Source organism: Eucalyptus grandis, chromosome 5, assembly GCF_016545825.1.
Source record: "Eucalyptus grandis isolate ANBG69807.140 chromosome 5, ASM1654582v1, whole genome shotgun sequence".
Classification (NCBI taxonomy): domain Eukaryota; kingdom Viridiplantae; phylum Streptophyta; class Magnoliopsida; order Myrtales; family Myrtaceae; genus Eucalyptus; species Eucalyptus grandis.
The window spans coordinates 53103339-53120969 of record NC_052616.1 but is presented as its reverse complement, the minus strand read 5'-3'; the positions used below and the strand labels follow the sequence as shown (position 1 = coordinate 53120969).

Sequence of the window (17631 nt, the reverse complement as noted above, 5' to 3'; positions counted from 1 at the left end):
TAAGATCAGAAACATGGCTACATCAATCATTAAGTTGCCCTACTTTCCATGCCCCTTTTAGTTGGAACATAGAATATTAATATTAATTGACTTAATTAGCTTATGTTTATTTGGCTCAGAAGTTTCCCATCTGACTCGAAATTGGCTCATGTATCTAGAAGTGTTTGTGAGGGCATGGAGACGAAAGCAAACAACAGAAGATGTGAGGAACTGCCCCCGCCCAAGCACCTGGGGGAACTAGACCCCTAGGCAAGTGCTCAGCGAAGGAGTGGCCAAGCTGTTGAGCATGTTCGGGCACCCGGACAAAGCTGATCGGACACTGGAATAGTGTTTAGAAGCTATTTTGTTTTTCCGACGCAGTAGCAGAGCACCCAAGTGACTTCAATCCAAATTTAATGAAATCCTATTATTAGAGCTTACTTTTAGAAGAGAAACTTGTGAGGAAGCTAGAGAGCCATCATTCAAGAGAATTGAGAGCATTAGAATACTCCTCTTATATAATAGATACGTAAGTTTTTCTGATGTGAATTATATTAATTGATATTGTAATTCATTGTTTTACAAAGTTGGTCTAATAAAGTGAGATATAAAGATTCTTAATGAGTCTAATAAGAAGCTAGCTTGTGTGAACGGAGTAAAACTGGGCCTATTAAACTAGCTACAACAATTATGAGTTGGCTGAATGAAGTTATTTTGCTGGGCTTCAAAGGTGCAGCTTCACGCGTGTAGAGATGAGAATTGAGTCTCTTGGGCTAAGTCCTTTCTTTTTAAACAAAAAGCCCATTTGTTACATGAATAACGTAAAAAGAGAACAATTTATACTATATTAAATTGTTGAATGTATGAACAGTGTAAGTTCGGGACAAAACATTTTTGCTGTGAAAAGAATTGATTTACGAGTATAAAAGAAAGATGTTAAGGAAGACACAGATTATGTTAAAGTAAGTTTCAGTTAGACAAAAGGTTTAACCTTTTAAGAAAAAACATTGAAGTCATTCAAAAGATGGGAATAGTTGTGATGCAAACTAAATTTTCTTAATATCTTCAGGTTAATAATTCAAAAGATCGTTTAATAACTTGCCGGTCTTCTACTTGTAAACTATATGTCTCTTGATATGAAAGATAATCTAGGTACGATGATTATAAAGTAAATTTGGGTTTGTCATGATGTTCGTCCGATACTGTTTTTATTATATGTACTGAATAGGTTCTATTAACAAAGTCTCCATGTCGGTGTTACAGTGTTTTAGGATATTTTATTACAGGCTTTTTGGATATTTGATACCTGTAGGATACGTAAAAAGTTGGGATGCATTCATTGATCGCATTTTCTGCACTTTGCATAGTGAAATTTTAACAAGAAAAACCTATTCACACCATCCATTTCCAATAGTTCTAATGATTCGATCATTTGAAGTGTTGGTTTGTTTCAGTATAGGTCACAAAGCGAATATATAAATTAGCGGATGAAAATGCAATATAAAAAAGTGTGAGATTGTTTATATTATTCTCCCAAAAGTAGCAGAAACACAGAGGTAATTTCATGACTTCATACATCCCAAGACTAATAACTAATACTTGGAAATATTTAGTGACTGTTATTACATTATACTTGAAATATGCAAAGATCATTACCTTATAGTCGTAATATATTCTAGAGAGAGGGGTAAGATAACCTATACTAGTACCATGTCATCTTCATCTCCATAATGCAAAAGCATCTCAACCACCTGGCTCATGGTAGGCCTTGCATCTCTGCCTTCATCCACACATTGAAGAGCCACTGCAACCAAAACTTCAATCTTCCTATTGTCACATTCTTCTGTCAGCCTTGGATCCACAATTTCCTTCATCCATGTTTCCAGTGGAACTCCTGTTCTCGTCTCTCTCTCACCCAAGGAGTGAACCTTTGCTCTCATTCTCATCACCACCCTCGGTATTTGCAAGCCATCCTATTGGACTCCTCCCAGTCACCAGTTCCAACAAAACAATTCCATAACTGTACACGTCTACTTTGGAGGTGATTGGCATATTGTAAACCCATTCAGGAGCCATGTAGCCTCTTGTTCCTCTGATTCTTGAGAAGCTTGAATCTAGGCCCTCTCTCTTGAGTATCTTCGACAGTCCAAAATCCGCCACCTTTGGTTGGTACATGGAATCAAGGAGAATGTTTTGTGGCTTCACATCACAATGAAGAACCCATTCCAAGCACTCTTCGTGAAGATAAGCAAGTCCTAGCCGACCCTACCGCAATTTCGAACCTCTTGGACCAATCAAGTTCAGTTGGAGAAGACAAATTTTCCGCTAGGGAACCATGTTCCATGAATTCGTAGATTAAAAGCCGGTGCTTTCCTTCTGCGCAGTATCCCCACATGTCAATCAAATTCATGTGGTTAAGATTTCCTAGAGTGCTCACCTCTGCCAGAAACTCATTCTCTCCTTGGTTAGCCTCATGCAGCTGCTTGACCGCTGCAACCCTGCAATCTGACAACACGGCCTTGAATACAATTCCTCCACTTCCTCTTCCAATTTCTTTACTGAAATTCCATGTTGCCTTCTTTAGCTCATCGTACGTGAATCGTCTGAACCCAGTCGGCCCAGTGTGGCATCCATTAATGTGAGCTCCATCTTTCTCTGGGCGGTTTCTATATAACAGGCAGCAAATTATGAGTACAAGTGTGGCCTCCATTCCAGCTGTTGCCCCAACAAAAACGAGCAAAATCTTGATTGCCCAACTCCGATTTGTTTTTACATAAGTCCTTGGTAGCAAAACTTCTTTGCCTGGACATTGCAGAGGGCATACTCTATTTTGGTATTTTGTAAGAGGAGAGACTGGATTTGGGACCCTGAAGTAGATGTCCCCAGTAACACTGGGTGAATGTCGGCCATTTAACAGTTTCAACTGGGAAACATACAGAGTCGTTATACCGTATACCCAAGCAATTGCACATACCCAAGCATAGTTTCTTGCACTCTTCAAGAGTGCAATTCTTATACAAATCTTTCTCGTACCCATAAAAATCGGCATGTGGTAACTTGATGAATTCGGTTTCGATTTTGCTGTCACAGAAGCTGCTGAATTTAGGCTTGCATCCTTGAGTCCAGTCCGAAAGGCTTTCCCTTGCATGTCCGGGAGCACAAATGCAACTTCTTCCGTCCTTAGGGTGGTATGTACACATACTATTAGGTCCACAAATGCCATGAATTGCGCATGGTTCAGATTTGGCTTGCCATGAAACTGTCCACTCCTCTCCTTCCGATTGACTATATACTCGAACATTACCATCATGATCGACCATCAATCTTCTCTGAATTTTTGCACCATAATCGGATGTTAAGAATTTGAAATCATCAGATGAAGTGAGATTCCCGTAGGGATCAAGCATTGCAACTCTACTGTCATTATAAGTTGTTCTTCCAGCTTGCCAACTACTAAGCCAGGGATCTGGCCAATAGACACTGGTAATCTTGGGGCCATCAAAGAGAAGTCGAAGAAGGTTATCGTTGTCAAAATAAAGCTTAATAGCCAGAAGAAAAGTTGTTCTTGCTTCGAGAGGAAACGAGCGGGGTGTTCCTAGTGAGCTTTTGTAGTGGAAGAAGCGTGTTGGTCGGCGAGTCAAAGCTTTGCCATGAAATAATGTGCTGCTTGTCACGAAGGACAAGATTGCCCGTATCAGGAGTTGCTTCCTGATGACCCGGAGGGTGACTCGGTCCTTGTGGCCCAAACAACTGTCCGACCAGCATCGATCAGTACAAGGTTACCCTTCTTTCTTAAAGAAAGCTTTGAGGATCTTCCGTTGATGGGCCGGTCACGGTTTGCCATCCAAACTACAGCGCAGTTGTGGATACTACAAGAGGGTTTGCTGAACCATATGGCAAAACAATAAGCGTTTTCTCCAACTGGATAAAAGCCCGCGGAAAAACACCGTCTTCTGACGTGAGAATATCGTCCGGTTTATCAACTGAAAGGGAGGAGCCTTCACGCAAAGTAAGACGAACTGAAGATGTAAGTGAAAAGGATAAGACCAGTGTGAAACATAGCAAGAGAAGAGGGTTTCTCATGGCATGCATGGGATTTCAGGTGATCTCTAAGGTGCTATTACCCCCGTAAGGCGTGTTAAAATTCCACTTTGCTATATAAGAGTTGGTGAGGTTGGAACTGACTGGCACTCGTTAAAAAGAAAACACATAAAAGGACGAAAATGTATCGGTGGTTCGTTTCGTGTTTCACGAGAAAAAAAGAAAAGAAATCATACTTTGACCAATGACCGGTAACTTTCTCTTTCTAAGCTATGACAATAACAGGACCGAGGAAAGAAATTACGTGGCCATGCATTGGAAATGCTATTGCAATGTCATCCTTTTAGAATATGTACTAATTGTTTTAATTAAAGAGCCTCGTCCAAAATTCTAAGTTATTAATAGGAGACGGAGCATATATATAATTGGTTCGGTCAAATTGAGTAATTGAAATCATAGTGAAGAAGATAAGTGTAATTGAAGGACTGGAAGCCACACATAAGCAAAATAAACCCGACATGTGAAGAATGCAAGAGTATGGCTATGATAAATTGTTAAAAAGTTCGACAAAAAAATAAATAAATAACATATGGTGGGAAATCATGTACATAAGGCATGGAGTCAATCTCAGTAGTCAAGTAACATAGGATAATATTTTGACAACCTTGACTATTAAAATTTTAATTCGGAATCACCAATTTTCTTGATGTCGACAAATCTAAAAGCTTTGAATGAATTAGCACCTTATTGTATTTAAATGATTTCACTTTAAGTTTTGCACTTTTGACAGGCGAGTCCATTTCAGGACGACCGTGGAGGACTTGGAAACTAGTTACGATGGATTGGCTGGCGGGCCCAACGACCATAGGGATAGGAAGGCGCATCTTTGGAGCATTAATAGCTTAATTATCTACAATTTGCTATTGATTACCGCTAAAAGTACACGCAATATTAGGAAAACAAATGACAAAGATGCTGAAGAGATGGACATCTTGATCGTGCTAAGAACCCTACAACAGCAGTGATATCAGTCTATGTTACACTATCTTATCTGTGGGAAAAAAGAATTTATTATAAAGATAATTAGTGTACAAATATTTACTAAAATCATATGGAGAGGAATAGGACGATAAAGAAGTTTTGGGAAATAAATAATAACAAATGCACGATCCATCTAGAGAAAAGCCAAGGAAGCTTCCCTCAGATCCACTTGTGTATGTTATGATACTCGATAATTAGTTATTTTTCCGATATGTAATTTTTTTCCTCTTAGAAATTGATTTCCTCTTTACGTGCAGGAGAAGTCATTTTTCCGATTTGGTTTGCGCTTATTAGTCAACATAAAAACTTGTTTCTATTCAGCGCATATTTTTCTGTCATTCAAGCACCAAAAAGTTAGAAAGTATATTTTTGAAAATATTTTTCCTTCAAACAAAATGATTCTTAACTTCTAGTAAATAACCATGATCAAAGATGACATCAATTTCATAGAACAGGAAAAAGTAAGGGTGTCTAGTGATTATCCGAGTAATTTTTTAATTTTTTTATCCTTTATATAAGAGTCTCCTAGTGATTGGTTCAAAAGTAGGTTTATTACTGCATTTATGAGAAGATGAAGCTAGTGAAATTTCATATGCAGTGGTGGAATAACCTATTCAAAGGTTGGCATGTCATTGTGGACCGATGCAAAAGCGATGCAAGCTATACTAAATTGACTCCTAAAGCCAATTTACAGCGGTGGAATAACCTCTTTTGAGGTTGGCATGCCATTATGGATTGATGCAAAAGCAATGCCAGCCATACTAAATTGACTCCTAAATCCGATTTAATAAGAGTGGTGGATTGAAAACGAGCTTTTAAACAAGTCAGGCTAAATTTATCACCCGATAACAAGTTTTGATATTATCACTTGTTAGACAAATTGTCAGGCTAAATTCATCACCGGATAACAAGTTTTGATATTATCACTTGTTATACAAACTTGATAAATTTGTCTTTGATTAACATTTCTCAAAAAGTTATTAGGGGGAAGAATTCTCATTGCAAGCATTCTTAAGATATTTCTCGGTGTGATGTAGTCGATCAAGACCCAAATTTTAGTGAGATGGTCTACTATGGGAAAGCTCGCGCATAGAAAGGCAGAGATCGGTTAGATTATAATTTTGCGCATATGGAACTGATTAATTAGAAGGGTCTAGCATCAGTAGCAAAAACTAAAATGAGTAGTTCATCTTTATGACTAGGCAAGTCAAAAACAAACAGAATTTTCCAAGTTGGACGTGTCGTCAGTATTTTGGACGGGATCTCGAGCCTGTTTCGAAACCCGTTTAGTTCTTACTAACGTCAGGATGGATCGGAATTACGATCAAACACGACCTCCTTTGAACGCTACTCAAGCTTTTCCTACACCGATTTCTAAGTCACGCTGATCTCCTCCTTACTTATAGAAAATGAGCAAGGACATAAAAGTGTCTACAGCTTCTCGAAGGTGCTTAAAAGAGAGGAAGGACGACGTAAAGAAAACGCAAAATGAATGACTACCTGAATTTTCCGGGACACCAACCTAGAAGCAAATGCCCATCGAAGAAGATTGAAGAAAGTGGAAAAACGTTGCCTTCAACTCTCTCTCTCTCTCTCTCTCTCTCTCTCTCTCTCTCTCTCTCTCTCCGTGTGGGAATCTGGTTGGTTTCTTTTTTCCCTTTAAATACGCACAACCAATATTGTACATGTGGCACCATCGACTTGGTGGGACATCGACTTGACAGCGTGGCCCGAGTCAAGTCTCTTCCCAGGTGCAAAAGAGGAACTCACTTACACCGAAGGGAGGAATCTGACGTGCTTGACGAGCGAGTCTCCATTTGAGGACCAAATCCATGCATGGACAAAAGAAGGAAATTTTACAAAACTCTCCCCAGTCTGGAGAGATTTGGAGGCAATGTACATTTTTCTCAAACGTTAATGTTACTCAATACCACACGACTTTTAATTTTCGTATAGCTATTAACCTTCCGCTATATTTTCATTAGCATGGTAGTGAAGATGTCCTTATGATATTTTAAAGATGATAAAATAATCAACACTCAGTAATGTGTATTTTAGTATGTAGAACGAACATCTTCTTTCACAAGTCATATGCAAGTAGTGTTACCAAAACCTAAATTTTCATTCATAAGTCATTCGTACATTCCATGCAAATTACGAACCAAGTTCACAGTCAACAACCCTTGACTAAAAACATGGATTTTACTTAATCCTGCACTCACTTTTCTTGCTGCATTCCTTCTGCATTTACAAGCTAGAGACATTTTAGCTTGTTGATACCTAAGTTTCCTTCTCATAAGCCATTCATGCATTTATAAAAATTAGGGATCGAATTTGCCGATAACAGCAGAATTCAACTCCTAAGCCAAAACCACAATCCCGCGCCCTCTTAAACCCATTTCTTACTACCTATGTTAGGAATTGGGGACCGCTCTTAATAACTTAGACATCATATTTGCCAAGGATCATGAAATTTCACCTCTAACAAAAAAAAAAAAAAAATCCACATTGCATTTAGGAACTACAAGTATCGTAGTTTTAGGACTTTGAACCATACCGCTAAATTTAAATTGATATGATCACTAAATGTGACATTCTGAATTTTCGACCCGTCTCGATAAAATGAAATGGGCTTTTCACCGACGCACCTATAGTCATTTTTTTTAGAGCTAATCACTCACGAATTAACTAACCTATTGAGTGAAGCCGTTAAGGGATATAATCGCGATAAAATCCCTAAAAGCTACCCGGTGGATTAGATTGTACTAAAATCGCGTCCGTTGATTTTAACCACAAAATTAAACTCGGTTTCGAGAATTGAACGTTCGAACGTGTCACAATTTATCTTTAGGACATCGTCTCATATTTTGAGAAATTTTCGTCAAGCCCGGAAATTTGCGAAAAAATCAAATTGGATAAAGATGATTTTTGGAAATTTGGATGAGCACCTTAATTGGCAATTTTGGTTGCCAATTTGAGTTGTTTTGTGGAGAAAATGGTGGAAATTCGTATGGTAGCTTCAAGGGATGAATTGGACATCAAATTGAATTAATCGGTGAGGATTTGGGAAAAAATCAAGGAAATTCGTAGGGGCTATCGGGTTGCTATTTTTGGCCTTCAATTTGGCTTGTTGGTAAAGCTTTTGAGGGAAAATCACCATTGGTTGCTGCCTTGACTTGGGAGGGTAGAAGACTTTGAGGCCAAACACACTCAAGTGCTAGATATTTCAAGGGAAGCCCATTGGCTACGGCATGGACTTGCATGCCTTATCCCTCTCTCTCTCCCTCTCCTCCCCTTAGTGTGCATATTCCCCCATTCCAGCAAAACCAACATCAACTTATTCTTTTTTTCTTCACTTCATCTTCTTCATCTCCATTTTCTTGCTGCAAAACAAATCCAGCAACCAACTAAAAAACCAGCCCAAGGCCAGCACTAAACCAGCCTGCGAACACCGCCACCCCCGTCCACATCTGTCCTCCTCTGAGCCCGTTGGTCCAACTCGCCCATTCACTAGTTTGGCCGCTCGACTAGCAGTTCCGATTGAACCGTTTGCAAGCCACCATCGTCCGCCTGGCCCCGTCCATCCCTACAGCACTGCTCGCCACCAACCCAAGCCAAACCAACCAACTTCTCCTTGATAGAAAAACCAGTTTTCTAGCTCAAGTTGTGAGCTTGTGGGTTGTTTTCAGCCCATTCCGGGCTCCTTTGGGCTGTTGTAGACACGAGATCTTATCGCCGTCGCACCTGCCATCGCCGTGAACCTGTTGGCTCGCTAATTTTGTAAGTTAACTCCTCATTCTTGATTATGTTATTAATTGCACTTAGGGGTTAGATCGGTGTTAATTAGTTTAGTTAAATTATTATTAAGTAATATTAACCTTAAGATGGATTAGTGTTAATCTAGTTTGGTTATATTAGCCTTAAGATGGATTAGTATTGATCTAGTTTGTTGGATTAGCACTAATGAGGGTGGTTTAGGCTAATCGGTGGATTTCTCTCGGATGCGGTCACTAGACCCTCACCGTTTGCTATTTTTATGGGGAAAAATGTGCTACAATTTTGAAGTTACTTCATTCCTGAAAACGTTCTAGACATTTTTAGTTATGACTCATATTTTACTCAAGATTTTAGGGATTCAAAAGAATAAGATTTCAATTTTGTTAAAAACAAACGAACCTCTGTTTGTGTTGGAACCATGACCTTTTTGGTGTTCATTGGATTTTTATCAATTCTTAGAGTTCGAATTTCAAAAGAGTTCCTTCACAAAAGTTGTTTGTCACATCTTGTAATTTAATATAGTTAAATTTTAGATCAAATGGACAAGTTTTGGATCTCAAATCAAACTAATATTAGAAGACGGGCTTTCTAGATACGAACACAGTTTTTGTAACGGTTTGAGCGATTTACTACTCTTAATCTAGAAAGATATGGGCTAAGGTGTCTTCATGAAAAGTATTCATTTATGTGTTATTTACAACATATTCAAGTTTGAGAATTTTGAACTCGTTTGATGAGGTTTCTTGAATTAAACTTGGAGACGTGTGAGTAGTCTCGATTTCTGTCGATTAGGGCGATTGTAGTTTTGTGGTTGTTCTTGGTATCTAGCTTGCTATATAATATATATTTGGTGATGTGGTTGACTTTCGGCATGCTTAGAGATTTTGTTTGATAATATGCGAAATTGATTGCTAAATTATGCAATTAAGAGATTATGTGATGACTATTAAAAGATGATGTGTTGTGTTAAAAATCAAATCTGTTATGAACCGGTATAGGACTAAGTACTACATGACAACAAAATTTCATGTAAGTCACCTCTAGAGCCTTGTAGTTAAGGGTTAAGTGCTACATGGCGACTTGAGTCACATGGGAGCCACCTCTAGGGCCTTGCACTACTATCATGTGAAGTAAAAGGCTAAGTGCTACAAGATAATCTAACTTCGTGGGAGCCACTTCTAGAGCCTTGTACTATTGATATGTGTGGTTAAGGGCTAAGTGCTACACGATAATGTAAGTTCGTGGGAACCACTTCTAGGGCCTTGAGTTTAGATATTGAGCGTGAAATGAAACATCAATATGAGATAATTGCGCCTAATTATGGGGCAAAATTATGTGGTACGAAATGGAACGTGTCATAATGGTTTTGCCTTATAATAGAGCATTGTGTGATTATTTGAGAATGAAATGAAGTGTACTGGTTATTAAATACATTTGCTGTGTGCATATGATTTATGTGATGAGCTAAGGTACAAGGAGATGCTGAGGTGAGGTAAGTCTTATATGGTGCATGTTTAGGCTGCCTTTAGGTGAATTCTCGTCTTAATCGGGCTTTAGGGTATTGACTCGCTGAGATTTATTCGCATCCCGTCATGGTTAAACATTTTCAAGTCCCTTGTGTGGAGAACCCAAAGTCCGAGGCTAAAAGATTCGGAACGTAGGTGGCTTAATAGTTTTTTTTTTTTGGGCAGAGACTAATGTATATAGACTTGTAGGTTTAACCTGGTTATGTATATAAAGTGTGTTTTATGAAAAATGTGTTGACATGTGTTTTAATATCTCTATATTGATTGGTGTTTGGAGTTTATTTAATTCGCTTCCGCATGTGCATAACATGAATGGGTTAATGACGTGTTCGAGAACATCGCAAATTCTATCGACCATCGAGGGATGTTTGAGCGCTCAAGGTTCGGGCGTGATACTAAAGCTCTTGAATTGATTAATTTCATAAGTGAATTAAACCCTTTTGACCTTTTAGTTTTATTGTCGTTTCATGCACTCTCTAAACACTCATTTAATCTCCATTTCTTGCATCACTTCTTGTCACAATCCTCTTGAACAGACTATCTAAGTATAAGATTATCACCGGATATGAGTTTGATAGATTACCAAGTAGAAATTGAATGATCCCTCTTGCGATGTGATGCTTAATTTTGGAATGCTTAATTTTGGCATAGGCTTTTTCAAATCCCACCGTACACAACTTAGTTTCTTCATTTAATTTATTCATTGGATAATAAGTTTATGAGCCATCACTAGTCTATTATGGGCCAATAAGGAGTCAAGAAAGACATGGGAACCTAACTTACTCTGCGAACTAAAGATTTCGAGTCCGGGGATGTAGTAACCTAAATTTTACCCAAACTCCCATTATTGGTAGGGGTGAGTGTTGTTGAAATATCTTCAAATAATTTTGATGATGTCCAAATTACCCTTAGTATAATGGTTACTATGATATACACAAATGTTTATTATAAAGGACCAAGCAAGATCCATGGTATGATCAAATAGACAAAAAATTGCATTATGTTGTGATACGAATTTCCCACGAATAGTACCAATGGACTCAAAAGATCAGCTGATGCCGATATCTATGACAATGATATCAATATCGAGTCATTGGTTGTCACGTCCCGAATCTTGAGCATGCACACATTCCCGGTTGGATTAAATTTGCGACGTACCCAAAACACGTCGCCGACCCATTCATTTTAAGCACATGCGAAACGAACTCATAATTACCCAACCAACAAACGAACACTTGGGATGGTAAAAGTATGATAGCCAATTAACACAAACCAGGTTAACCTACAAGTCTATACACACTAGTCTATTTCGAAAAAGAAACTATTAAGCCACCTACACTCTAAACCCTTCAGCCTCGGGCTCTAGGTTCTTCACACTAGGAACCTAAAATATTTTAAATCACGACAGTGTGTGAATAAATCTCAGCGAGTCAATACCCTAAACCCCGATTAGAACAAGAATTCACCTAGAGTTATCCTAAACATGCACCACATAGGACTTATCTCGTCTTAGCACCTTCCTGCATATTAGTGCATCACATATATCATATTCATACAGTAAATGCATTTAATAACTGGAACACCCCATATCACTCATTAAATAATTATAGGGATCCCGATTATAAGGCCAAATTGTTATGACATGTCCCATTATGTGCTACACAATTTCAATTACTGGGATTCGCCCATGTGGCCACTCTTCCAATATGGAAAGGGGAGGTGAGGGGTTCAAATCCCCACATTTTCGGAGGATGGAGTGGGGACGCGTAAGTTTCAAGTGGGTTTTGACTCCCACGTCCTGCAAGAGGCAGGACAAAAGTATGAGAGTGAGTGTAGAGTAGGAATAGAATAGGATTGACAAAAAAAAGAATTTCAATTACTCAAGCGTATTCCAATTATTTATGACCCAACAACCACGGCACCCCACTAAGGAGCTTCTTTCCAGAATTCATCCGTGAATGACAACGTCTAGCGTTCTCCGCTTAAATGGCACTCCGCTGAGAAACTTTGTTCGAAATCTATTCGCGACGGCAACGTCTAGCATCCTCTGCCTAGACGACATTCCCTGAGGAGTTTCGTTTTCAAACCCCTTCACGAACGGCAACATCTAGCATCCTCCGTCTAGATAGAATTCCATTGAGGAGCTTTGTCCCACGTAAACGCCTCAAAACGGTTTCCACTTAGTGACCACACACACACATCCATACTTGGCCAAGAATACTGTACTTTGCACTCAAATACTTTCATTTCAAATAATAGACTTGGCCAATTTTTTGCATTAAAAATACCTAGTAAAATAATTGTGCGTGGTCACATAATCAAATCAAACCATAAAGCATGGTACCCTCTCATTTCAAAATTCCACGATTTCATATACTATATAAACATTTTTGGTGTAAAAAATCAACATCTGGTATTTTTCTATTTAAATACCAAAATCCAGTCTTTGCAATAATAGTCCATAACAACAACCAAGTATCTAATTGCACAATTAAGCAATCAATTTCACATATTACCAAGCATAATCTCTAAGCATACCAAAGGTCAACCACATCACCAAATATGCATTGCCCAGCAAGCACAACATCAAGAACAATCACAAAAGCACTACCGGTCCTAATTGGCAAAAACTAGTATACTCGCACGTCACCAAGTTTAAATCCAGAAACCTAACCAAACAAGTTCAAAAAATTCTCAAACTTGAATATGTTATAAATGACACATAAAAGAAATTTTTCATGCAGACACCTTAACTTATATCCTTCTAGATTAAGAGCAGTAAATCACTCAAGCCATTACAAAAACTATGTCCGTTTTCAGAAATTCTGTTTTCCAAAATCGATTTGGTTCAAGATCTAAAACATGTCCGTTTGATCTAAAAGTTGACTTTACTAAACTAAAAGATGTAATGAACAATTTTTATGAAGAAATCATTTCAAAAATCGAACCCTAAGAGTTAATAAAAAACCTTTGAACACCAAAAGGTCACAAATTCCAGTCAAGTCCGAGATTTTATTTTGCAAATGACGAAGCTAAAATCTTATTCTTTTAAATCTCTAAAATTTTGGGTAAAATATATATTATATTTAAAGATGTCTAAAACATTTCTCAAGAAGAAAGCAACCTCAAAATTGTAGCACATTTCCATCCACGAAAATAAAAATATCGAGGTCAGTGAACTTATCCAAGGAGAAATTCACTAAACCAAATTAAACCACCCTCATTAGTGAGATCCAACCAATTAGATAAACACTAATCCATATTAAGGTTAATCTAACCAAGCTAGATTAATACTAATCCACCTAACTAAGTGCAATTAACTTCATGATCCAATATTAGAACATTAACTCACCGAATTAGCAACCTAATGGATTCACGACGATGGTGGCGCGATGGCGGTGAAATCCCGTGTCTACGGCGATTCCAAGGAGGTTCGAAAGGGGTTGAAAATAGCCTTGCAAGCTCACGCTTCTGTTGGCTTTAATTTTGAGTTGCTGGTCTCTATTCAATTCGTAGGGAGGCTGGTCTCAACGGCTATTGGCAAGCTGAACTGGATGGTGCGATGAGGTTGGCGTGAGGGTGGTGTTGTGCTGGTGGTGGTTGTGACAGGATGGAGTTGCTGGCATGAGGAGGAATGGTGGCAAGAAATGGAGATGGTGTGAAGGTAGAGAGCTGCTAGACGTGAGGGAAGAGGGTGATGATAGAAAGTGGATGATGGTGCGATGACGTGAAGGGATGAGCTAGCGGGGAAGTTGGACTTTGGTGATGGGATGAGAGGCGTGTGGATGGATGATGCTTGTGGGATGAAGGCGCTGGTAGAAGGAGAAAGGAGAAGTAGCGTGAGGGAGAAGGGTTGATTCAAGTAAAAGAGAAGGAGAGTGGGAGCTTGGAGGGAAAATGGGCTGGCTGCTAAACAAGAAAAGAGAAGATGAGGAAGAAAGAAGAAGGTCGGTGAAGCGGGGATGTGTACACCAAGGAGGAGGAGAGAGGGAAGAGAGAGGGACAAGTATGAAAGTCTTGGCTTGAGCCAATGAGGTTTCATGCAAAATATTAAGGTAATGAGTGATTTCCCCTAAAGTCTTAAGCCATCAAAAGTCAAGGCATGCACCAATGGCTATTTTTTCTCATTTCTTCACCATTTAACTTCATTTTAGTGCCCAAAACCCACATAGCAACAGCCCCTACGAATTTCTTCATTTTCCTCTTCAATTCCTCACTAAATCAACTCAATTTGAAGGCCAAAAATCCCAAGGAGGCTGCCCCTACAAATTTCCCTTCAACTCTTCACATCGCAACTCAAATAGGTGGTCAAAATTCCCACTAAAGGTATCCTTCAATTTCCTTGATTTACTTTGCCAATTTTGATTTTTCTGCCAAAATTCCGGGCTCGACAGAATTTTCCTACAAGATGAGATGAGATATTAAAAATAAATCATGACACGCTTGAACGTTCAATTCTCGAAACTGAGTTCAATTTCGTGGTTAAAATCAACCTAGCGATTTTAGGACAATCTAACCAACCGGGTAGCTTTTAGGGATTTTATCGCAATTATATCCCTTAACAGCTACACCCAATATGTTAGTTGAGTGATAAGTAGGGATGGCAAATGGGTGGGTTGGGTCAAAAATGGGTCGACCCATATTTGATTCATTTAACCAGTCTTGACCAATATTCTTATAGTGTAAATCAAGTGGCCCATACCCGACCCATACCCGACCAGACCCGTATTGTTAAAACCTATTAATATTCTAGAAAAACTCACTTCCACTATAAGCTAATTGGATTAAAACTTCAAATTAAATTAAAAATAGTAAATAAAATAAAATGAAAAAGTTAAAAAAAAAACATATAAATTGAAATATTTATTAAAAAAATTAAACTATGCACATGATTCTCTAATTTGAAGTGAACAAACCATTGAATAACTAAAAGCGTAACATGAAATTTTTTAACTAAACCTAAAAAGCTCATTTTTATGATTTTTATTAAAAAAAGTATTGTTAAAACATTTTTATGCAATACAAACTTTTAAAAAAATTTATGCAATACAAATTTAATGCAAAATTTTTATAATTCTTTTTAAATATAAATTTTAATTATTTTTTTTTTTCAAAAATATAATTTTTATAATTTATATTTTTTAATATAATTTTTAAATTTTAATAATTATTTCTTCTTTTTATCTTTTCTCTTATCTTTTTCTTCTTCTTCGACCGGCCGTTGACCACGACGACAGCGGTGACCAACCACGAGCAAGATTGAGGCTCGCCGACGTGGGCGGGCTCGATCTCGCCGATCCGCGAGGCCTCGGCTCGATCAAGCCCCGCCCGACGCCGACAAGCTTGAGCCTCGCCGGTCGTTGGCAAGACTCAAGCTCGGCATCGAGCCTTGCGGATCTGCAAGGCTTGGCCTCGTCGGCTGTCACGGCCAAGCGGCCGACTATCCCCCTGTCAGCCGCCAATTAAGAAGGAAGAAAAAGAAAAAATTGAAATATGAAAAATAATTATAATTTTGATTTAAAAAAACATTTTTATAATGTTAAAAAGGCTATGGGTTTAAAGTTGATTTCTTAATAACCTATTTAGACCATTTTTTTCTTTTTGTGTTTTACTTTCTTAGACCAATTTATGACTCACATTTAACTTTCACTTTACCCATTTATGACCTATATTTAATTTACAGTTAACCCATTTATGACCCACATTTAACTTTCACTTAACTCATATATGACCCATTTAACTAAAAATGGGTCATAATATGGGTTTATGACCCATTTGCCAAGTATAGTAATCAATTCAGAGAAAAATGACTATAGGCGCGTAAGTGAAAAGCCCATTTCATTTTATTGAGATGGGGTCGAAAATTCAGGATATCACATTAGTGCTATGGTAACAATGTACATGTTGATAATGTTTGTTGATTCAGTTAATATAGCCATTGTACTTATGGATTCGCACAATAGCAAAATTCAAGTGGAAACAATAATCAAGTAATTAGATAGTTTGATAGGTTTGTCGAGGATTGCAATAAAAGGATAGCAAATATGCTATTTTTGGGTAGCATGCAAATGTTTTGGACAAAGGATTGTATGGGCATTATCTCTGGAAAATAGCTCAACGGTAACTTTGACAGCTCTTTGCTTCTCTAGTCTACCTCCAATGAATAGATTAAATATGGTTAAAAAGAAGATCATAGATACCAAATGTGTGTGTGTGTGTGTGTGTGAGAGAGAGAGAGAGAGAGAGAGAGAGAGAGAGAGAGAGCTACATACCTCGAGATTTGGAAATTTGCTTCTAGCTATTCTTAGCGATAAGCTCTGTTTCGATTGTTTCACCGAGTAATATATTTGTGATGTCTAAGTAGTCTAGTGTCACACCCTAATCCTCGAGCACGTGCATATCCCTTGGTGGTCAATTTAAATACGACGTCTCAGGTCGCATTGCTGACCCATTGATTTTAATGCGCATGCGGAAGTGTATAAATAAATCTCCAGACAACAGAAAAATGGGATAAAAAAGCAGGACCACAAAAGCATAACCAAACCACACACCTTTATACACAATTGACTAGTTTAATTACAATACTAGTCTATACATAGGAGTCTACAAAAGATTGGTCCTCAAAACAAAGCTGTCTCTTGATCAACTAGTCGGACTCATTCGCCGACTCTTCTGCTCCACAGCTCCGGGGCTTCGGGTCCTCCACCACACCATCGAGAGGGTTAGTTGCATCCTCGTCTAGAGTAGCATCAACTACCACATCATGGAGTTCAAAACTCCTAAGGGGACCCACCCGAATTCATTGGGTTCATAACGAAACCATGCTCGAATCGAAGAGGCACCCTGAGGTAGGTCATCTTCAACCTAGACGGTGGTCACTACCAGCTCATAGACCTAGTGACTTTCGTGGTCGGGGTAACTAAGAACCCGCTCGGTAACCCTCATGGGCCAGCCAAAACACTTTGGAGGAGCGGCCATCTAAGGACCTGAAAAGGTTGAGCCCACGACGAGGTGAGACAATGTCTCGGTAAGTTCACTCCTAAATTCCGACTAAGAAGGAAATACACCTAAAAGCAGTCTATGTACACACAAGACAGATGACTTACCTTATCTCAGTTCCTTCCTGCAAGTTAGTATAATTCATATACTCAATCAATCAATTCAAACCAATTCATTGATTAGCTCAGTCAATCAATTTAATTCGACACGATCAATCTAGTCCATACTATCTATCAATTCAATATGAACACTGCTCACACAAGCTGAA

General features: G+C 38.4%; 1 protein-coding gene across 1 annotated transcript; it reads right to left on the bottom strand.

Moving 5' to 3' along the window:
• Positions 1-1676: 1676 nt before the first annotated feature.
• LOC104451837 (putative receptor protein kinase ZmPK1) lies at positions 1677-4062 on the bottom strand. The gene is given in 8 exon segments (XM_010066417.2): positions 1677-1865; positions 1868-1909; positions 1912-2233; positions 2235-2903; positions 2905-3522; positions 3524-3687; positions 3689-3924; positions 3927-4062. Coding segments are annotated over 8 exon segments (2376 nt in total).
• Positions 4063-17631: the final 13569 nt, after the last annotated feature.